This window comes from Acartia tonsa, chromosome 9 (genome assembly GCF_053477335.1).
Source record: "Acartia tonsa isolate MP-2025a chromosome 9, ASM5347733v1, whole genome shotgun sequence".
NCBI lineage: Eukaryota > Metazoa > Arthropoda > Copepoda > Calanoida > Acartiidae > Acartia > Acartia tonsa.
This window is the reverse complement of record NC_137268.1, coordinates 41542239-41569187: the sequence shown is the minus strand read 5'-3', so window position 1 is coordinate 41569187 and position 26949 is coordinate 41542239. Positions and strand designations below refer to the sequence as shown.

Genomic DNA, 26949 nt, shown 5'->3' with positions numbered 1-26949 from the left:
CTAGCATTTAGAGGCTCTATATTCGAAGGGATATGAAAGGGCAGAAAAATAGCCTAAAACCATCTAAGGACCTATACGAAGCTGTACTGTAAAGGAGAACCATATAGGTTCAGTGGTTAGCGAGATCCTTAGCTACAGACAAACAGAGCTTACTTCTTTATAAGTTTACTAGCGGCTACGCCCCTAGAGGCCTCTAGTGGCACTTTAAATGTTTTTGTTTGTTAAAGTTAATACTATAGCTATTGATAATTTTAAATTTATGTCTTCAATTCAAAGTTAAAATAAGTACACAAATAAAACCATCTAAGGACCTATACGAAGCTGTACTGTAAAGGAGAACCATATAGGTTCAGTGGTTAGCGAGATCCTTAGCTACAGACAAACAGAGCTTACTTCTTTATAAGTTTACTAGCGGCTACGCCCCTAGAGGCCTCTAGTGGCACTTTAAATGTTTTTGTTTGTTAAAGTTAATACTATAGCTATTGATAATTTTAAATTTATGTCTTCAATTCAAAGTTAAAATAAGTACACAAATAAAACCATCTAAGGACCTATACGAAGCTGTACTGTAAAGGAGAACCATATAGGTTCAGTGGTTAGCGAGATCCTTAGCTACAGACAAACAGAGCTTACTTCTTCAATTATAATTCAAATTATAGAGCAGCATCGCAATTACAAATTAAATTAAATAAAAATAAGAAAATTATTTTTCATAGTTTTATTATTATAGCATATATATGTCAAGTTATGTTATTTATGTGGAATCTAACTAAATATTCACAGGAATGCGATCTCATTCTCAACTCAATCGATAATGATCACTGACTCATCAGAGTCATCACCTTCACCTTCGCTCGCGCCACCTTCGTGTTCCAGAACTTCCAGGATGGCGTCAATATCTCCATCATCGGAAGATGGATTTACATCGCCGGAGATATCGGGATATTCGTCTTCATCTGATAGATCTACTGTGCCATCTAATCCTATCGCACGGTCATAGACAGCTAACGCCTGGATAACGTCGTCACGGTAACCGTTGCATTTTGCTTCCATTTGCTGCAGAACAAGTTGGTTTTGTTCGCGTGTACGCTGAGAAGATGGAAGGGCTTGGTGAAGGAATTGGTATATACCAATTCCTTCACTAAATAGTCTGATCGCCTGCATATTCCGAACACTCTGAAACCCCGACCTGTAAAGCAGGTTAGATATATCTTTAAAAGATCTGTGAAGGACCTGATAATGGGCGTACCATCCAGGCATCAGGTCGGGGTATAAACTTGGTTCTGGATCTGTACAGGTAAGTGTACGGGGGAAGTAAGGAACCAAGTCATCCATCGCTACCGGCTTGCGCCTGCGCCCAACTGTGACTCTCTGTCCTTGTTCCGCCATAATAACGATAGCAAAAATAAAACAAATGTTCAAATGTTGTCACTTCAAAGGTCTGTAAGCAAATGAAATTTCAAGGAATCATTAATTACCCCCTACAAATTTTTCTTTGTTGTTGGTTTCCAAGAAATTATTAAGATTTATAATATTCTAGATATCTTCAATGGGATCGGATGTGTGAAATATTTTTAACAAGGATGACAATATCCATTAAAGCAAAACATTAACATAAATGCATTAGTATAATCAAAATTATAAGTAAGTATTCTGTCTATAAGTATAAATTATATAAATACTAACATACTGACGTCTATAACCAACACTAATTATAGAAAAGCTTCGCTAATTCCTAGTATTTTGAATTTTCCATATGTTTTGTTTTGTTTTGTTTCTTGGGGGGGGGGGGGGGAACATTAACATAAATGCATAAGTATAATTATAAAGTAAGTATTCTGTCTATAAATTATATAAAATAGTAATACTAACTGACGTTTATAACCAACACAAATTATAGAAAAGCTTCGCTAATTCCTATTTTCCATATGTTTTGAATTGTCCATTTTCACCGCTCATTATGAATATGGGCGGAGTGGTAATGCGCGCCCCCCCCCCCCCCCCCATGTAACCCCCTAAAATTGGGGTTGGTGTTGTATGTAATAAATATTAGGAGGTAATAGGATATCTGTTTAGCTCCCCCCCCCCCCCCCAAAAAAAAGGGGGAAAAACATAAATATTAGGAGGGGATAGGACAGTTGACAATAATAAATAATAATCAAAAATCAAAATGCTGAACTGATAAGAAATAATTAATAAACAATTTTAAGTTTAGGCAAATTTAGGATTATGTAATTGTAAATTCAATTGTTTAAGTTTTAACGTTTTTCTATTAGCTTAATGCTTCAAAAGACAACCATACATTGTTCCAAATGGTCTATTTATTATTCATAATTTTAGAGCTTCGCTACTTATGTATGTTTTATAATTATTAGGTAGACATGTAAGAATTATGCTAATTTCCCCTTTGAGGAGGGGGGGAGGATTTGATGCTTAATCTTTCATGTCACACGGTCCACGGATAAAAAACAAATATATAATATCGTAACCAACCTGGTAATGGTATGGTAATAATTGGGGTGGGGGGGGGGGAGAAACAAGATTAAATTTGGATTTAATACGATGAAATTATAGTAAATAAATTAGCCGTTAGAGGGTAAATATTTCAAATTGTTCTTAAATTTATACTTTCATCATTCATTGGTGAGAAAAGTTAAAAATTATATTTCAAGTTTTAGAAACCTATTTTTAAGAAAAGTTACATTTAAGACGAATTGATTTCACAAAGTATTCGGTAATGTAGAAAACAAACAAAATTGCTTCAAAGTTACATATTGAAAGTTGGAATATAGATAACTTCTCTATATGCTTTATAACACTTTATGAAGGCTTTTTGGCCAATTATATTATAGATTGATGATAATATCTGTGATAATATCATTTCATATGTTTTAAGTTTTAAAAACATTCTTTCGCAAGGAAGGGAAATTTAAATTTTTTTAAAAAGGGTCAACTAAATAACATGACACGGATATGAAGCAAAATTGTAAGTGAATTAGTTGGAAGACTCTAATTGCAATAAAACCTACTCTTTTTGAATAAAACAAATATACAAAGTTTTTACTTTTTAATTCGTTCGTTCTTTAAGACAGATAGCTATTTCTTTCATAGTTAAACGGCTCCTCGGGGCTAAAAAAACTGGTTTTAATAATCAAACGATTGTACATTTCTGTTCTGTCTATATATCATAGTTATCATTGAAAACCAAAGAATAAAATAATAGGATGTCTGTTAATCTCCACGGATAAAAAACTTTCCTAGGAGTTTTATGAAGGCTTTTTGATCAATTATACAAACTACAAAGATATGATGATAGTAACCAAATTTAGATAATCACTTTAATAATTTTAGTTCTTTCTTTTTGTCTGTCTATCTTTTATTAAATACAAATCGTAAAATTCGGAATAACTATATACGGTTTTTTTGGACTTCAGTTGAAAGAAATCGTTTTTACTTTCCGGTCATACGCTTATAATACGATGTGATAATTTGATAAATATCTATTTTTTGAATTAAATTTATCGCCTGGACAGACATACTTACAAAGCTATGTTCATATATATTTAAGATTTGAGATTAGTTTGTTTCCCTTCAGTATTTTATTTTTTTTGGAGCGAAGCTATTTCATAATTAAGTTTTTTAAAATTTTTATAGACATTTTTCCGTGCATTTTAAATTTGTTTCAATTTTCCCATAATTACTAAAATAAAAGAATAATGTCAGTTTGATAATAAAAGTACTCGTTTTTATGGTAAATAAAATTAACATATCTTCGCGCCTTAATCGCTGTACAATATTTATTTTTTGGGGGGGGGGCGGGGAGGAAAAATTTATGTCACCTGATTAAGGAAGGGAAACTGGAAGGGTCAACTTAACTGAACTCACATGAGAAATATGAGATCTTCAAGTTCATACAGAACAATAATTTTCTATAATTAGGGTCAGTTTGTCCGTCGACTATTTGTCGACTATTCTGAACTATTTAAGTGTTTGTGTTATTATCCGTTTGTTATACAGTTTCAGAAATCGTTTTAATCTTACAGAACAATAGCTTTTTTATAATTAGGGCTGGTCAATCTCCGTAAGAAAGCGGATAGCTTTTTTCATTTCTGGTAATGTAGGCATTTGCTTCCTGTATCCGTTTGTCATAAAGTTTCAGTACTAGTTTTTATGGATGTTTTAATCCTTGTTAATATTCCCCAATATACAAGGTATATTGATAAAAGCGTTTTTTTTTTGGGGGGGGGGGGAACATTTATGACCGCATAAAGCTAAGGGTCAACTCATGATACAGGAAATATGAGACCTTAGAGAACAAGGACAAATCGTTACAATTTACAAAACTAACTCCAATCCAAATAAAATAAAAATATTTATTTTCATTTTATTTAAGTCAACATAGTTTATTTATTTATTTAGATTATTTATTTCATTAAAGTAAAAAAAGTTATGATTATTGTTTTGTTAGTATGTTAGGTTAAATAATAAATTAGTACATATTACTTGAGTTAGAATGATTAATACATTATTTAATGGTTATTGGTGGTTTATTTTTTAACTTTTCTTTCACTTTATGATATTAGCAAGTTTGATATATGGTTGAGTTGAAATGTAGAAGACAGTAAGCAGGGTGGAGGGTTGGATAATGTAGGGTGTTGGATCTTTGGAAGGTGGATTATTATAGAGTAGATACGCTGAAAGCCTGAAACAAAAAATCTTAAGTCTTAACAGCTATGTGAGGGAGAGGGGGGGGGGGGTGGTAATTTATCTATCCTTTACAACCCTCTCACATACTCACACGACAATACAAATACACATAATAAATACTAGGATATGACAATGAAAGAAAAATCGAGATTTTTGGAATAAAGAAAGGGGAGAATAAATTATTTAAAAGTCTTATCTATTATACAAATTTTATATCTAAGTTTTCATATTTATTGAATTGTTTACAAGTAAAACTGATATGGTTCTGATATCGCAAAAACCAATCAACCAATATTATTTTTTTATAATTCATTCTAAAAAAATAAAAAAAACTCATCAATATTTAATTTTTAAAGTTTTCATATTTATTGAATTGTTTAAAAGTAAAACTGATATGGTTCTGAGTTCTGATATCGCAAAAACCAATCAACCAATATTATTTTTTTTATAATTCATTCTATAAAAATAAAAAACTCATCAATATTTAATTTTTTAAAAAAATTGTATAAAAAGTAAAAAAAACACTGAGAAAATATTAGGTGTAGAGGTTTCGTGTTTTTTCTAGACAGCCATATTGGCTATTTTTCCAAATTTTGACGAAACGAAAAAATTTATTGGAAAATATCAGTAAATATTAACTTTCAGGATCGTATAAATTTAGAAAAGATTTTAATATTTAGGTTTCCTGTCCAAATTCAACCCTTTCCCTAATTGTTATAAACGTCTTTGGACAGTTAGAAACTAGGGGGAATATTAAAGAAATATTGACCCGACAGTTTCAAATTTCCATCGTCTAAGATCTATTGAATAGATTTCTAGTAGACATATGTCTGGTACAATTATAAGATTAAAATCAGTTTTTTTAGCCTGGAGTTGTAAGGCACGGCCTAACAAAACAGGTTTTAACTTTATGATTGTACATTTTTATATCGTAGAAAATGTATATAATACGATACGATACATGATTTTTCAGTGTGGCTTAGAACCGGTTCTAATCCATCGGATATTAATCGGTTTCGAATCTATACTGGAAATGGAATTAGCATTTGCCATTTTCATTATCAAACACACTTTGCTATATTCTTAATTATAAATTAAGCATTAATGTAAAAACGTCGCATTAACACAGTAAAGGTCGTGTAGGTCATAGATAATTTTCATTCTTTAAACTCTAATTGGGACTTACTTAAAATATTTAAACAATATGAAAGTGTTTGAAATACCATGTTCCCTTATTAGATTAATATATACAAATTTTATTATGTAAAAATGTCATATTATGTGATTTGTTTACAAGAGGCCTTTAGGGGCACTTGAAGTAAGTCTACAATTTACAAGCTTCACTGTAAAGGAGAAATATGTATCGGTCTTCAGTCAGACCAAGATTCTTTTACAGCCCCCTGGCAAGACAATGACCAAAGTGTGATAAAAATCACCCATGTGACGTCATAAAAATGAGGGAGATGAGAGGAAAAGTGGGAAAAAACCTAAAAAAGGGATGTATATTCCCCCATTTTATGGCGTCACATTGGTGATTTTTAACACACTTTGGTCTTTGTCCCTCTGCACGCCACTGCTTGAATCTAATATTTAACGTTTTTAACTTACTATTTCAGCTTTTTTTATTAACAATTATTTATTTTAATTACTATTCCATTATTATTTTTATTACATAATTTAGCTGCACTTTCAATAGAGTATTGTTCTTGTAAAATTAAATGTATCTTCAGATAGTCGATATATTGTTACTTGGATGTTGCATCAGATTTCCATGTACCCTAAAAAAGTAATATTCAAATGCTAGAATATAAACCTTTACTCTATAACCTCCCCTCCTATTGGATGCATAAACTGACCAATAAATGAGGTCCATATTAGCAAGCTAAATAGAAGGCAAATTTTGTCCCTTCAATATATCCACCTACATCTTATATCCATTTTAGAGAGATGTTATCTTTCTTTTAATCCTTAATAGTAACTATTAAAGCATAAAATTATCAGGAATTTTCTACTAATTCCTTACAAAACAAGGATGTAAAACTCATTAGATTCTTTTTTGAAAAATACCAGTCAATGTGTATGGTTTCCCCTATACCTGGCGAGCACAAAACCATCCCCCTCCCTACCCATCGTATTTTTTAATGAATTGAAAGTATGTACAAGGAGGATATTTTTGTCCACCCACTGCTTAAGGGAAGGTTTTTACCAGTTTGATAAGATTCTCAAGTAAAAACAGCCATTCAAATTAATTTTCCAAACAACTATTACTGCCAATATTAATGGATATTGTTTCTTTGCTTTATGGTTATAATCCTTGTAATTATTAATGCCTTAAAGAAGGATAATTTTATCCATAAGAATCGCAGCAGTAAATCCTTTCAAAAACATGTGCGATAAGCTCGAGTCGCAGCCAAACGGCGTTATAACTGAAGACCTTAAAAGTTTACCTACGGGTTTTCTATCAGATGTGCAGCATCAAAAGTAAGAGAATGGATAATGCCTAGAACAAAAACTGGCGCAATCATTTACCGTGCTCAGTTAGGACTAGAACTAGGAGGAAGAACAAAGAAAAGGCGTAGTGACGTACGGACATATTTCTATTATAGAGCATCAACGCTACTAATAATGGATATTGTTTCAATGCTTTATGAGTATAATCGGCTTCAAATTGCAAGGCACAATTTATTGGTGCATTTACACGAATAAAGGAGTTCCTTTAAGAAATAAAATTGTTTTATTTGAAATTTAATTTAAGGGTAATTTTAGAAAAGATTTCTTCTCTACAGCTTATAAATCTAATGGCAAAACAACAACATTTAAATTTGAAGTTCTTGTTAGTGCCTATAAAAAAGATGACGTCAAACATTATAAATGTCCAATGACAGGCCAATACACAGACTAGATTACCAATGGAAGGCCAGTATATATTTTAATTGACCAATGGTAGGCCAGTATGACGTAATTTTTATAGGCACTAAAAAAGCTTCTAAATTTATTTTTTAAATGATCAATAAACAAAAATAAAATAAATATTCACTGTTTTGTAAAAACTAAATTTTAATTTAATGTCGATAAAGGGTTAAGATTTAATTATAATTATAAAATAGGAAATTTGCGTTCTGGGCTTATAAAATAAATCTTATGGCATAAAAAAAAATAAAAGCATTTTTATTGCCTATAAAAATGACAGCGTACTAGCCTACCATTGGTCAATTAAAATGTAAACTGGCCTGCAATTGTTGATTTAATACGTGTATTAGCCTATCATTGGTCATTTGTACTGTATGACGTAATTTTTTATAGGCAATATAACGAGCTTCAAATTTTTATCTTAAATTTAGTATATGTTTTTATATATAGCAAAATAGGCTAATACACGGCTTTATGAAATCAGCCTATATGAAATTGACATTTCTTTTTAGATTTTTACTTAACGAAAACTAAATTTAATGAAAAAATTTCAATTAAATTTAAAAATACTAAATTTTTTTCTTTAATAAATCTTTTTAGTAGGATGATATAATTAATAATTAGATCGTATAGCCTCCATATATCCTGTGTTAGCGTAGAGAGACAGGAAGGGGACTTTTGGGCTGTTTATTACACTAGTTCCCAAAGTTTTATAATAACATTTTTCGTTGGCTTAACAACTTTAGGGACTTTTACAAACTTTGTTGGTTGATTCATTAAGTTGAGTGCCTATTCGTTGCAACCACTAATTGTAATCTACGAAAAGGTAATTTTATGCATCATCATTGGGGACGTGTATCAATTTATCAGCCATTGTCTTATCCTTGTAGATCCCTGGTGTGGAGAGAACTTGTAAAGAAACCTCCATACCTATATAAAAAGGTGATGAAATCTAGATTTATTGCATGGTGTTTCATTAAAACTACCAAAGAATCCCTGTTAAGGGTGTGGTGAAAGTGTTATATACCCTCCTCAAACTTTAAAACCCCTCATTTTACCCCCATTATAATCTTAATAGATACATATAAGATTACCCCCATCAAACATTTAAAACCCATTATTCGACCCCTTCAAAATAAAAAGCTTGGACGTCCCTATCTCTTGGCCTGTTCCTTGCTCTACTTTTCACCTTAAACTTTTTCGTTTACTAGTGGCTTTGCCCCAAATATTATCTCCCAGAGAGGGAGTTTTCGTAAATCACCCCCCCCCCCCTCACTAATGTAAAACAAAAATAATTAAAGTCTCTCAATAGATTATAACGTTATACATAAAATAACCAATGAGAGGCCAGCATAAATTTTACCATTGGTCAATTACAGTGTATACTATCGTATGACGGCATAATCTGTTGAGGGACTTTGATCATCTTCCTGTAAAACTTCCCTGAAAATTTGATGCTCCACAAAACCGTCAATTTTTCTCTAAAAAAATTATATATCTCTATCAAATCCACAATTTCATTTAATTTATGAGATAAATTTTGCTTATTTGAAAATTTAGCTTGATTATAAAAACATTTTTTAAAATGCATGCTTTAAAAATTCATTAAAAATTAATACAAAAGAAGTATTTGAAATTTTAATGGAAGTAAATCTACTCTAAAATTTACTTCGTCTTTCTTTACGTTTGTTTGTGTTTGTGTAGCCCAGCGTCTACTCATCATCCATCGTCGTTAATATCTGTTAAGTAGGTGGGAGATTGTAATTGTTTTCTCTTGGCTTCTTCTGTGGCTGCTGATGTTGTTGCTCTTTCTTTACCTAAGTCTTCCGTGTGTCAGTCCTTCCATCCGTAACGGTATGTGTTTGTTAAGCCGTCTGTCAGTCCGTACAGCTATGATTTAAATTGCATTTACTCGGCTACTAGTTAAGGTAGACTGCTTTACAAAAGAGCTTCCAATAAACAACTAAATTGTTTTGCTTTTCCTTTGTCAAGCCTTTCTATATTTAATTTATTGTTAAACAAATTTAAGTATAAACATACTTAAAGTCTAAAGCGGTAAGCTCAAAGTACAGTTTATCTATAAATATAGGTATTGCCAAATGCATATTGTTCACAATGGTTTAGGTTGGTGGAAAAAAATTAAAATATTATTAGAAAAGTCCATGCTTTCCCTCAAAATGCATAGCGAGTAAACCTTCCCCCCCCCCCCCTTCTTTATTTTTGGAGGAAATTAAGAATAAGGGTGAAGCTTTTTTATTCGGTGATTATGGCTACAGTGCTCTGACGGGTTACACATTACGTAAGACAACCTAACCTTAATTGGTAAACAAATGAACTGAAAATTACTCCCCCCCCCCCCCCTCCTAATATTCTCTGTTTATTTCAAAATAAGTAGAGTTTTTGCGCTCGAATAAAACTCTGAGAGAAACCGCCGATTAGCTTTGCTTTTATGATAGTTTTAACTGACAAAATCTTTTAAAAATTCTTTTTTCTTCATGGTTTAAAATTAAAATTTTGTACTTATTATTTGAATTTATAGTATATTGTAAGAACTAGTACAATAAAATTATTTTACTGCCAGACATAAATACAAAAACGTGTTTCATATTCATTTAAATTACTCACTTTACAATCTGCTGCACATGTTCTTTAACCATTTCAACACTTTAATCTAGTGCAGTTCACGGTGAAATGTTTCTGTAACGATTATCTCCAAAAATCTATAAACTTTAAAGGCTGCTAACGGCCAAACGGTGGAACGTATAGATTATGCTCGCACAAACAGACAAACAATCTGCAATAGCCATAACTTGTATTAGATCAACAGCTAGCAGCCTTAAATGTTCATAGATTTTGAATTTGACGTTAGGTGCAATATGAACTCTATAATGCAAAATTATATAAACTTCATTTATTTTAAATTGGTAACAATGTAAAAATTTAAAGTATTTATTGCAATATACTATCTTAAACTCAAAACTATGTCTTAATTGGAAAGCGAACAAGGATGACAACATCCATAAAAGCGAAGCACTGAAACGGTAGGACGTATAGTGTCAGAACTGAATAATCAGAATATAAATGTATAAATGTCGAAGCAAAATTGTAAGTAAAATTGTTGAAAAACTGCTTGATACAGTATAATGTTTATGGACATACTTACATTTTTAGGACTTTATTATAGAGTTGCTTCCCTTATAATATTGTACTTTGTTGACCCAGGAATCAGTATACCAAAAATCAGATCAATCGGATTATTAGATAACATAAAAATTTGTTGTTAAAAAAGTAAAAAATCAACATGTTTAAAATGGACGTACGGACATTCGGGTAATGATTATAGAGTTGCTACGCTTTCTAACTCGTACCCAACTACTACAGAAATCACCATGCAAAGTTTAAAATCAATAGGACAATTCTAACATGCCTAAATTAGCGAAAAAAGCTATCGGACGGACAGACGGACGGACGGACGTACGGACGGACCGACCGTATTTATAGAAAAGCTTCGCTTTAAAAAAGAGGAAGTTTGTTATCAAAGAAAAATAATTGCACAACAAGAATAAAGGTTTGCAAAAAAATAAAATATGTCATGAAAAAATATAATTACAGAGCCGAAGATCTTCGACGAGAAAGTTTCAATATTATCAGGTGAATATACTATTTTTTTTCTACATCGATTTTTATATTTAATTAAACGTTACACAATCTACAATAGATGAGGTAAATACTTAATAAAAATCAATTTTAGTATACGACACAAAACTTTTGTATGCTTCTTTTAATTAATTTTAGTAGATGCTTTAGTATTCTTAGCTTATATTGTATGTTGATATAGAAATGTGAGCTGGAAAATTTCAATACCTTTTTAAAATATTGAGAGGGAAAAATTTACATGAATTTTACAATTATCATTTGAAAATGAAATATTTAGATAAATTTTACAGAAAGAAGTTGGTTCTAAAAATTTGACAGGGGGGGGGGGTTACAGTGCTCAACAAAGTACTTTCTGTGAAAGCGCCTTATGTATATTTTAAAAGAAAGAAAAGGCCACCTGGCCTCTTAAAAAGTAACAATTTACAATGCAACTATTTATACAAATGAGCCAGGGAGGGAGGGGACAATGGGCTTTTTATTTCACTAGTCTCCAAAGTTTTATAATAACGTTTTCCTTTTCGTTGGCTTAACAACTTTGGGGACTCTTATTGAATTTGATTTGTTGGTTCATTAAGTTTAGTGTTCAAACGTTTCAACCACTTATTGTAATCTACAAAAGGGGTAATTTTGTGTATCATTATTATGCATGTTTATCCATTTACTGGCCATTGCCTTATCCCTTTTGATGACTGCAAATGAGCATTGATGCAAGGCAATTATACAATTGTAAATTTTCATCATTTTACAACCATTTACTGTCTTCATAAACCAAATATTTTTTAGGGTGTTTCTTAATAATAACTGATATCCTTATACTAAAGTAACAGGATGTTTGTCTGTCTGTGTGTCTGTCTATGTGTCTGTGTGTCTGTACCGAAGGATTTCGCTAACCGCTGAACCGATCGGGTTCTCCTTAACAGGGTAGCTTCTCATAAGTCCCGGGAAGGTTTATAACTATTTTGGGGGAGGGTACCATTACCCCCCCAAGAGAAATGACAAAAAAATCGAAATTTTTTAAAATTTAGGGGAGACTTCAGCGTCAAATAAGGTGGTATCGTACATAAAAAATTAACTTTAACAAACAAAAACATTTAAAGTGCCACTAGAGGCCTCTAGGGGCGTAGCCGCTATTATATTATAAACTAGTGACTGCGTCACTAACATCAGGGGGCTATGTATTCGATGTAAAAATAGCTTAAAATCAAACGAAGACATAAAGCTTAAATAATAATAGCCTGAAACTACCCAGGACCTAATTCAAGAATTCCTAAAGCGCAGAACTCAATCGGTAATTTAGGCTACTTACTACTTTAAATATTGGCATTGGCAGGGTAGAAAACAGCTTTATGTACTACTAGCGGCTTCGCCCCTAGCCTCTAGGGGCTTTGCCCCAAGAGGTGATAAAAAAAATTAAGGCGAAAATCGTAAAGGACCAAGGAAATCTCCTTCAAAAAAAAGGACCAAGGAAATCTTCTACAAAAAAAATATCCTAGGGATAATATGAATAATATTTGTTAGAGCAATCGCTCTATATTAATTACATAAGGGGGGGGAATTTTTTGTTTTTTGGGGGGTTGGGGGTGTCCCACCCCCCCAAGAAAATAGCTTAAAACCACCACAGGACCGAAAGATATATACCCTGAAGAGTAGAATCCAATCGGTTCAGTGGTTACCGAGATCTTAAGCTTCAGACGGACGGACGGACGGACGGGCAGACATCAAGCCACTTTGTATTATAGATGGGGTTATGAGCTTTAGAACAATCAAATAGTTTCAATGCCCTTCAGGCCAATGATTCTGACTTTGGTAGCTGGTTATATCTTCATTGTGGTGGATCAAAGGTTTATAGCCTAAATTTACACATTTATGATTTATTTAAAGGCTGCTGTTAAACATTAGAGTAAAACAATAGAGTAGGAACGGTTACATAACTGTATGTCCCAACCTCGATGACCATTTGCCAACTTTTAATTGGGTCTTTTAAAATAAACCAATAGAGTCGCGAATACTAACACAGCTAAGTCGCCTCAAAAGAACAATTTGCTAGCAGACGAAAAAGGTCCCCAACATGGTGATCCAGTTAGTTGTCTGGTTATACATCTATATTTCTAGATTTATTTGTTACACATCAAAATATATTAGCTGTATTGTACCAACGTATCTTTACATATATTTTACTGATCAATTATGACGTTTATGTTCAGAGCTTTCATACTTTTTAGAAACTTGGCCAAATACCTTTTATCGCAATAGGATCAATTAAAATTCCCTTTCATTTTTTATTTTCAAAATAAAAGAATTGACGTTTTAAGCCCAAGATAATAATCCAGACAACTACCCTGACTAAGTGGTGGAGAATCTTTTCGTCTGTTAGAAAATTGCTTACTGTTCTTTTGTAGGGACTTGGCTGTGTTTATATTTCCGACGCTGTTAGTTGATTTCAAAGATTAATTACAAAATCATGTCAGGGTCCCCACTCTGTTGGCTTAGTTACATATAAATCATGGTCCCACTGTTCTTTTACTTTAATGGTTTAAGGCTCAAAACTGTTGGGGCCATACTATGTATGTATATTAGGATATATAAGTTAGAAGGAATTTTAATGTTAAAGGGAGATTTGAAATCTGCATCAAATTTTAAGGATTTTTTATAAAATTCGTTTTTTGTATAATTATTTTTCTAAAAGCGGAAATACAATTTAAATTCATAAATTTTGACCAATAGGATAGGTGGATTTGAAACTACCTGCGCTCTAATTGGTGGAATGGTGTGCGACACTTAAGCTTCTCCTATCAGAGCGAGGATAATTTTCAATCCACTAATCACAGATGTCAAAATTAATTAACTTAAATTGTATTTCCGCTTTTAGATAAAGAATTATACATAAACGAATTTTATTAAAAAAATCCTTAAAATTTGATGCAGATTTCAAATATTCCTCTAAGATTAAAATTCTTTTCAACTTATATATCTTAATGTATATTTTACTCAATCATATTCAACTCCAAATTCTTTTAAATTTTCTTTTTCAAATTATTCTGTAAACTTATAAATTAAACCGTAAAGCCTCTTTATTACTGTATTAGTTGTAAGTCAGTAATTAAACCTAAAACCTCACGACTAGCTATTCTTATTACTTTGAAATTTAAGCCTAACAAGGATAACATAATCCAAAAAAGTACTTTTTTTAAAGAACTAAAATTGCAGCAATTTTTTTAGATTTATTCCTAATAGTAGCATTCTACAATATAATCCTATAAGCTTTGTCGTCTGTAATAGGGAACTAACCGCGGAACCGATGTGGTTCTCCACATCTCGGGGCAGAGAATCTTCACCCTCCCAAAAAATACCACCCCCCCCCCTCCCCTAAAAAAATATTTTTACTTTTTCTTTTTAAAACTAATGTTCAAATTGAAGGGGGGGGGGGATACTGTAAAACAACATTTGTTCATCTTTTAAGTTATGAATTTTAAACGTAAAATAGATAATACATACGTAAACAAAGAAATCCTAAATATATAGAATGGCTTCGCAGTTGAAAATTAGTTAATGGTCTAATTTGTTTTGGCACAAGTCATTTAAAACAAACAAACATACACGTTCTGCAATAGACTCAATATATATGGATAAATAGACTAAAAACATACTTGCTCTGCAATGGATTCAATATATATGGATAAATAGATCGTTAAACATATAAAAGCGGCTAAGATGCTGCTCAAAAGCAGCCGGACTGCTATGGATGTTAAATGCTTAAATATACCCTATAATGATGGGAATGTTGACAAGAGAAATTAATGATCTACCTTTAATAGCAGCTGAGTAACTCTTACCTCCCCATGAGCGTAACTACGGGCGGACTGACGGACATATGGACGGACAGACAACGTGCATAATAGAGGAGCTTCGCTTTAAAATCTTTTGTTTGAAATTAGACTTTGCAGGATAATAATTATAGTTTTATACAAATTGTTGATCTGAAAATAAATAATCCATCCTTTAATTCTAAATCTATTTGAATATATAAGGTTCTTTACATCTAATAAGATTGTTAAAGTCATTATGCCAAAGTAGTATAACAGCATCATAGCAGCTTTGCTCACGCATAGCCCATATTGTGATATTTCTCTGTTCAATATCCTTGGGAACCATCAAAGATGATCACTTTAATGTGATTTTAATTGATATTTTATTCCATGAAAATTAGTCTTTTCAAGCCAAATGATGCTCAAATAAGGGGCTTGTAATGATATAAAGAACAATGTTAAAACTTCCATAAATAAACAGACTTCTTAGGGTTAATGTATCCAGAAGGGCACATTTTTAGCTATTATAAATAGTTTCTTGAAGGTTGTAACAATCTTATAGTTCTAATTTATGTGTAATTGAAGAGTTTTTAACAAACAAATATACTTATTAATCTATTTTTTCTCATTTATTTCAAGAATTTATTTTTTAATTGCAATTCATTTTGCAGGTTTCAAAATGACCCAACTTATATTTTGGACAAAAGCCTGGATTAGAATAATTTTACCTGATTTATGGGGGGTTTAGGATAGGATTCGTGTGGAACTCTACAGCAGTTAATGATTTGTTTTATTCATCCATCATGATATCTACTATTTATATAAGAATATAATTCTCCAGGGGCAGGAAGGGATCCATGTGGAACTCTACAGCAGTTAATGAATTGTGTTATCCATCATAATACTATTATCCATATAAGAATGTAAAATAAAGGTACTAAGAAAGAGAGGGAATGTCTGATTGAGCCAATAGGAGAATCGCATCGGAATTTACATTGGATCTCATTGGTTGAAATTATGTACACATTTTCCTACGAAGGCATGTTTTTTTTCATTTCATACATACATAAAAGTCAGCTGTTAACAGTATATTTTCTTAGTAGAAAGCTTTGCGGAATCAGAATTAATTGCCCAAAAATTTCGTTTACAATTTGAAAGCTTGAAACAAAGTTGGATTCTTAAAAAAAAGTTAGGCTGGCAACTCGCTGGTGAGGCAAAATTATTTTTGTGAAAAATCCTCCAAAATCGAATAAAAAAATTTACAAAAATGAAATAAAATCTTAAGAGGGTTATTAACATATGATTTTGTTTAATTTTTGTAGATTTTTAATGTGCTTTTGGATGATTTTTCACAAAAATAATTTTGCCTCACTATCGAATAGCGAGTCTATCATTTAAGAATCCACATCAGCTTGAGTCGAAAGTAAACAATACTTTTGTCTGCTAGGAATGTTCTCTCTTAGATTTGACGAAAAAAGGGTTCAGAATATTCTTCTACTCTTCTATTTCTATTGAATGTAATTATCTAGGGGCAGGAAGGGATCCATGTGGAACTCCGCAGCAGTTGATGAGGAAGAGGAGAATGATGAAATGAACAGTTCATCAGAAGAAGAAATGAGTACCCGCCACTCTGCAGCAGGTAAGTTATGGGGAAGGGGAGAAAAGGGCGAAAAATCTTTTTCCCATTGATTTTCTTTGGATCTGCATATCTTTTTGATTCACCAATATGTCTTTATTGGTGCTGATTTTTAGCAAATTAACAATGGAAACCAGTAACAAAAATGTACATTTTGTATTCATAGTACAATTTTCCGAAATTAATAACGAAAATTCAGATTTGCCTATTTATTTGATTCTCAGTGTTTGTCTATAAAAGGATAACTTAAAAGCCTAAATTTACCACTTTTCTTTCAGGTTCAGATTTGAGAAAGATGGCTACCTCAATGAATAGATCCCAATTCAACTCTGCTGTTCTGGGAAAACAAACTGATACAGGTAAATAGATAGAAAGTTAATTAGATTTATTTACTAAGTATATTTGCGATTACTTTTATTTAATGAAATCTTCTAATTTTTAACATGTACAAAACGGCCTGCGGTATTGCATCAAGATCCATCACAGATCTATATAGGAAATAAACGTCTATAATCGAGCTCGAATCTTCCAAGCTTATGGTGTATAAAACTCATAGTGCTCCAATAATCCCTATTAAATTCTCATTGACCAGAACGTTAAGACCCATAATTCTACTTTTAGCATCATAAATTCAGTTTTTTAATTCATGTTGCTATTTAAATAACATTGAAGTATTTGATTTCTATTCATAAAACAGAAAACTTAAATTTATAATATAGTAAATCTAAGAAAACTTAGTTTTAAAATGAAATGATTCATGCGACACTCCCGTAATGTGGTCAGATATTAAACTAAACATTTCAACCCTTTGAGGACGAAAAATTGAAATGAAGAATATTAGGATTTCAATCTTTAAAATAAGATAAAAAAATGGAGCAAAACGTTAAATCGTGTATTGTTACATTGGGTGTAAATATAAAACTAATAATTACTGATTAAATATATATTAAACAGATATTCTAACGTAAAATGTTAAAGTCGAATCATTATGTGTAACGTATATATGAAGAGAGAGAAAGAGAGAAGGAGCAAGAGAGATAGAAAGAGAAAGGGGGGAGACCAAGAGCGAACGGGGGAATGAGAGAGAGAGAGAGACAGGTTGGGGGGGGGGGGGGTGAGAGAAAGAAAGAAAGAGAGAGAGAGAGACGGGGGGGGGGGGTGTACATAATGAATCATAGGCATTCTAATTTTATTACAAGCTGAATTTGAAGAGATGATAAAATGAACATTTAATTGAAGAATAAGAGAATAAATAATAACAAATAATAACATTAACAAGGATGACAAAATCCGTAAAAGAGAAACATTAACCCTTAACGGTCGGAGGGGGGGGGCGTTGAACGCCCCCCCATCCGGTTTTTTCTATCTCATTTTCTGTGTGTGAAAGATAAAGAGCCCAAACTGCTTGACTTTTTAAGTATGGGTATGACACATAACAGAGAGTTGGAATTTTTTGAATATCTCCATCCTGGCGGGCACAGGATGCCAGCAAATCTGGCAGGGTCATCCAGGTAAAGAGCAAAAATATTTTTTTGACTAAAACAAAGCATTTTATCATACCAAAATACTAAAAAATCCTCTAGTAGTACATCCTTATATGAAATACAGGTGTTCAAGTCACTTTCAGGTTCCTGGTATGATCCTGCAGGTCCTGATCCTCCAGGTCTCCAGAAATCTTTAAAAGGCTCCTGTGGCCGCAATTTTTGACTTAGAGACTTCAAATTTTAAACTTAAGCTTTTCTGACATGTCTACATAACGTATTAAAATTTCATGAAGATCCGCCGCCGTTTTCCCGCCGACCGCCGACTGCGGCGGCTGGCAGCTGCCAAGTACAGCTGCGGCCGCTGAAATTTATATTTTGATATTTCTAATGTAAAATTTACATAAAGATAAACATTTTCTGGAAAAAAATTTTCTTCTAGCTTCAAAAATAAGAAAATTACAGCCGTTTGAAATTTTTAAGTAAAAAAAGACCCAAAAACAAAGGTTGTTAAATAAAAGGGTGAAGGAAGCGAAAATTGACTTAGACTTATAAAAGGTCGGAAATTCATTATCAATCAGGGGACTTGCACAAAAAAATTTAGCCCTCTAACTTTAATAGGAACTGAGATAATGAGGGGGGGCGTTGAACGCCCCCCCCCCCCCGACCGATTAAGGTGCGGCTAGGGGCCCGACTGTAAAGGGTTAATCAATTCTACTAAAGAACATTTAGATTTCAGCAAAAATTTAAGTAAATATGTCATTTAATAGCTTAAATAAAAGTTATTTTATTTGGACATACTAACGTCATGGTGATAGGGCTATCAGAACTATTTGTTAGGGACGTACGGATGGACAGATCAACCCCCACTGTAGAAAAGTTTGGCTTTTAACAAGAAATAGATCATTAACATTATACAACTCTTTTACCCCATTTCCTTCCCTCTTACTGGATGAATTAACTGACCAATAAATGAGGTCCATACTGTCAAGCTATAAAGGGAATATTAACACAATTTTCAGCCATTGAATAGCAAATGAGAAAATTACTTTTTCCTCTAATCCTAGCCAACAGATGAACGGACGGACATTTTGAATTATAAATAAGCAATAAGCAATTATAATAACAAATGTCCATTATAATCTTGATTAAAAATTTAAGCCATCTAATTTTTAAAGCAGCTGAGAAAACAAATATTTTAGAGTGAATTATAGAGTAAGAAGGATAATTTCAATTCCAAAATTTTTTTCCTCAGGGAAGGAGGTAACATATGACTGTAAATTACACTGTTAACCAAAGTTTAGTACCTAACCACTTTGACTAAAAAACTTAATCGTTGTTTCGTCAGTTCTAAACAAGAAGATCCCTGAGTTTAAAAATCATCAACAAGGATGATAATATCCATAAGTAGCAAAAATCCTAATTGTAAAAGTAAAAACACAAAAGCAAAAAGAAGAAAACGCGGCATAACCGACAGACAGACGAACGATGATCAGTGCAGTGGTCATACAAATCTTCACACAAAATATTAGTAGTCTATAGACAGAATAACGGACTAAGTAAGGAATAAAACTTTTAAAGTTTAAATTAATTGACTTCGCTACTAACATTTAACAGGTAAATAAGGATGATAACATCCATAACTATAGAAGCTCTTGAATTAAAAAAAAAAAAGGCAAAGCAAATAAAAGCAAAAAGGGTGCACAACATACAGACATATAAAGTAATGATGCATAGTGAATCTTTACACAAAAAAGATCTTTGATAAAAGCTGGGAAAATTATTTAAGAGCATTACCGATAGACCGACAGACAATATTATTCTTAGAGTAGAGGTGCATTGGTCAGCAAACATAAAATAAGTCTTTTGTCTAAACCCTGAAAGATCGGGCCCCCTACAAATTCTTAACTGATCGGATTTTATACCATAATAATTGCATTAGCCTTCTACCTTTCCAGTACGGATATTTAATATTCTCAAGAGCATTACAGACAAGCGAACAACGTGAGCTGTAGGCTAGTAGATAGATAGACAGACAAAATTTAACTAGTTGACATCAGGGAGGAGGTGGGCATTGATTGTTTATTACTATAGTCTCCAATGTTTTATAATAACTTTTTCTTATTCGTTGGCTTAACAAAATTGGGGACTTTTAATGAATTTTGAATGGCTGGTTCATTAAGTTGAGTGTCCAAACGGTTTAACCAACAAATGTAATCTACAAATGTTATCATTGAGGATGTACATTAATTTATTGGCCATTGTCTTATCCCTTTTAGATCCCTTGGTAGAAAGACGCACAGACAATCAAACAGACAAGCGGACAAAGAGACAAAAAGAAAAATCGACAGAGAGATAAACACAGATAGTTGAATCATTATTATTTTAAACGTTTATTTATTTTAGAAGACAGTAAGAAGCCAGTAGCCGCTTGCGGGTCATCCTTTGCTGACCGCTACCTTGCCTCAGAGGTCACCAAGCGACTTTCCCTGCTGGAGAAATCTTCCCGGGGCAGTTCAAGCCCCAGTAGCAGCGGCAGTGCCAGTCTACACAGCAGTGATAAACCCACCATTACCACCGAGAAAACACATGTTACGTCCGCTTACAACAAGGACAAACATTTGCCAGTGTCACCACTTGTGCGGAGCGGTATTGAGGATAGTAAGACGAGGCCAAGGTCGCCATTGTTGGAGTCTAAATTGTCCTCAAGTCCCCGGCCCTTGTCCCCATTGGTTCAGGAAAAGATCTTAAACTTAAAGTATAAAAAAGCCAAAATTAACTTCTTATCATATAGGGAGCATTAGTAGCATTTCAATGGATGTATTATTACCTGGATGTTACAACAGATTTTAATGTTCTCTAAATAAAGTGAAACTCACAGGCTAAAAATACGATATCCCCCACCTAATCCCTGTACTCCAAACCCTTCCTTCCTACTGAATGAACGAACTGACCAATTAGCTGACGAACCCCAAACTGTCCCACTTTGAGAAAGACGATTTCAGTGACGTCATATACGTTTCGGGAAAGAAAAAGGAAAGGGGGGAAGAAAATCTTTTCAAAAGAGATGGTATAAATAGGAAGAGATTTTCTTCCCCCCTTCCCTAAACGTATATGACGTCACTGGAATCGTCTTTCTCAAAGTGGGACAGTTTGGGGTTTGTCCAATTAGCTAGTTCCATGTTAGCAACCTATAATGACGACAATTTTCCCCTGTCATATTATCCACGTATATTCAACATCCAGTGGAATATCTTTTTACTAAGTTAGATTTTTTACATAACTTACCATATATAAATGGAAATTTTAACTTTACACAATTTTATTTTGCTGGAAATTATAAGTTTATAATCTTTTAATTCTAGACTCCTAAATCAACAGAGAATGATGAAAAGTCAACATATTCCACCTCCAAATACTCAAGCAATGACGTGGGTAGAAGTGGTGGCATAAAATCTAAACTGTACAGCTCTTCTTTGGATACAAAACTGGGCTCAAGTTTACTACCCGACAAATATGGTGGTAATAAACAATTGACAGTGCTGAAAAGTGACGCAAAAATGTCAGTTAAAGATAAGCATGTCCAGTTAAAAGAGGGGAATGACAGGCCGCGGGGTGGTGGGGGAACTGCCATAAAGTTCTCGTTAGATAAGAGTGGTTGTGAGTCATTCAGTCATGTGACCAACATCAACAAAGGAAGTGATAACAATACAACATCGTATGGTTCAGATAATTCAAACAAATCTGGCGCTTCAAACACAAGTCGACTAACAAAAGTGTCTGCACTGTTGGACAAACATGAGTCAGCTGTTAAAGCCTCCCGCCATGCTGCTGATAGCGCTAACAGCAGTCCCACGTCTAGTCCCAAGCTATCAGGCAGTACAAGTAATAGAGTTGCTGCGCTCAGTAAAAGATTTACTGACGGCAGTTCTTCTTTAGGTTCATCTCCTCCTTCCTCACCAGCCAGAACATACACATCAGAACCTGTGTTAACCAACATGTCCACAACAAAAGAAGTGTTGTCAACCCTATCTACCCCTAAAGATATATCAAGCAAGAGGGCAACATTTAATTTAAAAACAGAAATGGCTGCCATAAAGCGGGCATCCCTGTCCAATCCTTCGACTCCTCGCAGTGCACTCAGTCCTAGTGCATCTCCCAGTTTGGCGCCGAAATTGGGCGCGCTGCGCAGTTCCCGCCAGAATGCCGCTGAAGAGTTTAACCCGTTGGAAGACGACGTAAACAGCATGCTAGAAAATTGGCGCAAAAAGCGACTAGAAAGAAGAGAAAGATGACAAGCCACCAAAGAAATTATTCTCTTGTCCTTAAATGTTGTTCATTCTAATTTTTAAATATTTCCCCTTTCCTTAATATTTCTTTGTGAGAGAAAAAACAAGTAATTGAAGAAAATTATTCTATATATATACCTTAAATAATTAGGATAAAGTAGACAGAGTAAAAATAAAAGTCAGTCAGCATAATCCTTTTTGAAAGGGAGTTTTAGATAAAGTTTTCAAAACAGCTGTAAGATACTGACTAATTAAATAAAGTTAAACTATTGCTCTTTTGCCGCTTATAGAATTATACCTAGTTGACTTTTTGTCACTATTGAAAATATTGGTATTGTTTTTTTTATATTTATTATAAAATCTAACCATTTTGTATGTATTTATAATACAATGATTGTTTATAGGTGAATTAGTATTATTTTAGTCATTTCTTGTAAAAATGTTAAATGTTTTATAAATGAATTGTTCTGTCTTTAAAAAATATATATATTTTTTTTATTAGTTAAATCAAGGATGACAACAAATATAAGTAGTATAATTGGTTATCATAAGTAGAATTGATCACATGAATTTTTATATAATGTAACCCTTATTCAAGTTTGAAATTAGAAGGACTGTTTCAAAAAACTATAATTTTAAACAAAAGTTCTATTATTTAGCTCTAGCTAGCTTTGTAATATAGATAAGAATTATGTGCTATTCAAAATTTGAAAACTCCAAAAAAATTTAGAAGAAATTATTTATTTCAAAAATTATTTAAGCACAGAATGCTTAATATGGACAAACTTACTTTATTATAGAAATGCCATGCTTACAACATCATGTCTAATCATCATAGGAATCAATATTCCAAATATCAAATGTCATACTGACTTTTTGGTAATAGTTTTACGTCGCTGCGCTTTCTAAATTGTAGCAGGAGTCATCCTGACAAGTTTCAAATCGATAAGACAGTTCTAACATGCTTGAATTAACAATATGGGTGTTGTGGACAGGCCTACCATATATGTTGAAATGCTGCGCTTTAAAAAAGGAAATATCTGAAATTATTGTAATGAAAGGTTGTAGTATTGACAAAAACCACAAATCTTCAAATAGGTAATATCAGTAGGTGGGTTTTAGGGCAGGAAGCTAGGGAGTGGAAATTGGACTGTAAAAACTTTGGATACTTTTCTTAAAATAAGGTTGTTTGGTTTCAAACTGGCAGTGTTCAAACCTTTAAATTTGATTTACAGAAAGTTTTATAACCACGTTATCTTATTCATTGGCTCAAAACTCTTGGATAATTTCATTGAATTTTGATTGGTTTGTTTTAAACTAGCAAACCATCCAGGTAAATTTGTGCATCATTATTGGGTATTATATCAATTTTACGTCCATTGTTCTATCCCTTAGAATCCCTGGGTTTAGAGTCATTTAGTCAAATAATTTTGCTATTTTACATTTGAATGTAAAGTTGTAATCCTATTATCTATAATACAAAGTAGAACGATGTCTGTCAGTCTGTCTGTCTGTCTGAAGCTTAAGATCCCAGTAACCGCTGAACCGATTGGGCTCTACTTTTTAGGGATTATACCTGCTGGTCCTGTGATGGTTTTAAGCTATTTTCTTGGGGGGTGGGACACCCCCAACCCCCCAAAAATAAAAACAAAAAAAAACCCTCATTTTTTTATTGCAGAAGATTTCCTTGGTCCTTATTTTTTTTGCAGGAGATTTCCTTCGTCCTTTTACGAATTTCACCTTAATTTTTTTGGATCACCTCTTGGGGCAAAGCCCCTAGAGGTTAGGGGCAAAGCCGCTAGTCCTATTATATAAAGTAGAAAGCTTTTTTTGTCTGTCATAGGAAGGTTTTAAACTATTTGGGGGGTGGGTATCCCAAGAGAAATCATCCCTAAAAAAATTTTAAAGTTTCACTTTTTCTTTTTAAAACTGAAATAAAAAGTTGTGGTGGGTAGTCCTTACTTCCCCACCTTAAGTGCCCCTAGAGGCCTCTAGCGGCTTGACAGATAGTAGATAATAAAGAGTTGTGTTAAACAATGAGGTGGTGACAAATTCTTCTGATGTATTAAATTGCGGTTCTGGTGATTTGTTAATGTGATACTTATGCGGATGGGATTAAACACCCAGAAACAATTGTGGCTTGGTTAAATTACTAAAAGGCAAAAATCAATTATAGGTTATTTGTTACCCAGTTAAAAAGCCATGGTTTCGAAAGGAACAAGGATGACAACATCCATAAAAGCGAAGCACTGAAACGGTAGGACAAACGGACATTAACACTAGTATAGTGTCTGAACTGAATAATCAGAATATAAAAGTATAAGAGTCGAAGCAAAATTGAAAATAAATTTGTTGAAAAACTGCTTGATACAGGATAATTGTCTTAACCTCTTTTCGAGGAAGCTTTGTGTTTATCAAGTTCGAAATTAATTCCTTATCATTATCCTAAATTAAGCGCAAATGTCGTCTTTTTTGACTTTCCTTCATAAAGTGACGCGGTATGGATTGTTTATATATTTTGATGCGCACGTTCGTTACTTTTGAATGAGATATGAGTGTGTGAAGATTTCGGAGAACAAAATTGGGCCTATCATTGGTCTCATAGTGCGTGAACGACCTTGGTATACCAGGGATTTGAAACCATAAGAACTTCAGGTAGAATTTGTTAATTTTATTAAGAAGAATGGTGTATAGGACGATTATATGTAGTTTTAAAAAGGCTTTAGCCAGCTAAGCATGAAACTTAATTATGATTAATATATGTTTTAGTTATTTTTTATGTGCCTTTATTTTTGCATTTAACAATGATTTATTAAACCAAATAATTTTCCTTTAAAGCCAAAGTTTCCAAAGATTCTTAACCGTAGAGAAAAATGATTTTAAAAAGCAATTAAGATTACGTGGTTATAAATAACTGGAATTATGAACTAATTGATTTTGTAATTTCAGGACTTTGAAATAATTTCATCAATAAATCTATAATCAAACCTGCTGTTGAAACTTGATGGTTCCTGGTATTGGGGGTTTGTATGTTCGCCAACAGATCTCGAGAACTTCCCGCTAATTCGGAAGTCATACTCAACCAAAGTGTCATGGTTGAGACAATTTCAAATGAATGGAGTTTGAAGGAGCTGCACAAGCGAATTTCAAAGAAGTGAAGTTTGAAGTTTAGGCATTAGCAAATTTCAAATAACCTGATGGTTGAAGGAGCTGCACAAGCAATTTCAAATGGTTCTGAAGAATAGGCATTAGCATTCTTCAAAGAATCTGAAGAATAGGCGTTAGCATTGTTCAATAGATCAATAGCATATAGTGTATTGATGCAAAAAAACATTGACAATTTTTCTGTGAAATAATTACCTAGTGAATCAATATGCCACTAACCAAAAAGCAGAAAATTGAGCGAGCTATCGCTATTGGCAGTGAAAGGCTAGAAGTGTTTGACGAGCAGTTAAAAGTGTTTTATGACAATCTAAAAGCCTGCCAAAGTTTTAGTTCATGTGAAAATGTGAATTTAAAATCAATTCGTGACATTTTTAGTGAGGTCAAGGACCAATCTGACCTAATAAAAAGTCTAAAACCTGCCGTGGATACTAGTGAGCTGCGCGAGTTCAAGCGTGATTTGGATGAAGCTAGTGAGCAGAAAACTGTTGCAGATAAAGTTTATGCGTCGTTGGAGCAGTGTACAAAAATTCTGTACTGGCTTGACAATGATTCAGACGACGCGAGGTCAAGCACTGTCGCCAGGAACCTCGACGTCATTGAGAAGGTGAAGATGGACATGGGAGTGCTTAAAATTTCCATGGAGTTGCGCCAAGAAGTACGTGATATGTACCGAAGGCTTAGAGAGATGGAACGTCGTTCATCTAACTTGGATGAGAGTGGGACACCTGCCATGCTCTCCAGAAGTATGTCTGCCGTGGATATTCGGAGTTCCAACCCGCAGTATGGGCGCTGGGACAACAGTTTGCTGCCGTCCTTCGACGGTACTGACACGGATTACCCAAACTTTAAACAGGTCTTTAAGGATCTATGCTCTGGTTACGGATTTGCTGACCAGAGGTTAAGTCTGATGTTGTGTATGGAGAAGGTGATAACCAACCCGGAACTACGCAAGCAAGTGTCAGCGATTAGAGATCATAATGAACAATGGTCATTTCTCGATCAGATGTTTTTATCAAACACTCGCCGGTTCATGAAGATTTTAACTAAGCTGAACAAGATGAAACCTGTGGATAAACCTGTGGACGTGGTTAGTGCAATTGCTACCTTCAAGAGCATGATGCAGGAAGTAGAAGCCATCGTTGGTTCTGCAGCTAAGGATTACAACCACCTAACTCTTATTCATATTTTCAAAGACAAGTGCCCTGAAAGTCTGAGAGAGAAAATTATGATGGAGCTAGGTAGCATGAACCAACCAAACATCCAGAAGATTGTAGAACTGCTGGAGAGGACCAGGGGAG

At 33.3% G+C, this 26949-nt stretch overlaps 1 protein-coding gene across 1 annotated transcript; it reads left to right on the top strand.

Annotated features, from left to right (window-relative positions):
• Positions 1-11198: 11198 nt before the first annotated feature.
• On the top strand, positions 11199-21016 carry LOC145327883 (uncharacterized). Its single transcript, XM_080171414.1, has 4 exons — positions 11199-11268; positions 16610-16719; positions 16995-17075; positions 20604-21016. Exons 1-4 carry the CDS (start codon positions 11210-11212, stop codon positions 20999-21001), a joined length of 648 nt encoding a protein of 215 aa, XP_080027540.1. The 5' UTR covers positions 11199-11209; the 3' UTR covers positions 21002-21016.
• Positions 21017-26949: the final 5933 nt, after the last annotated feature.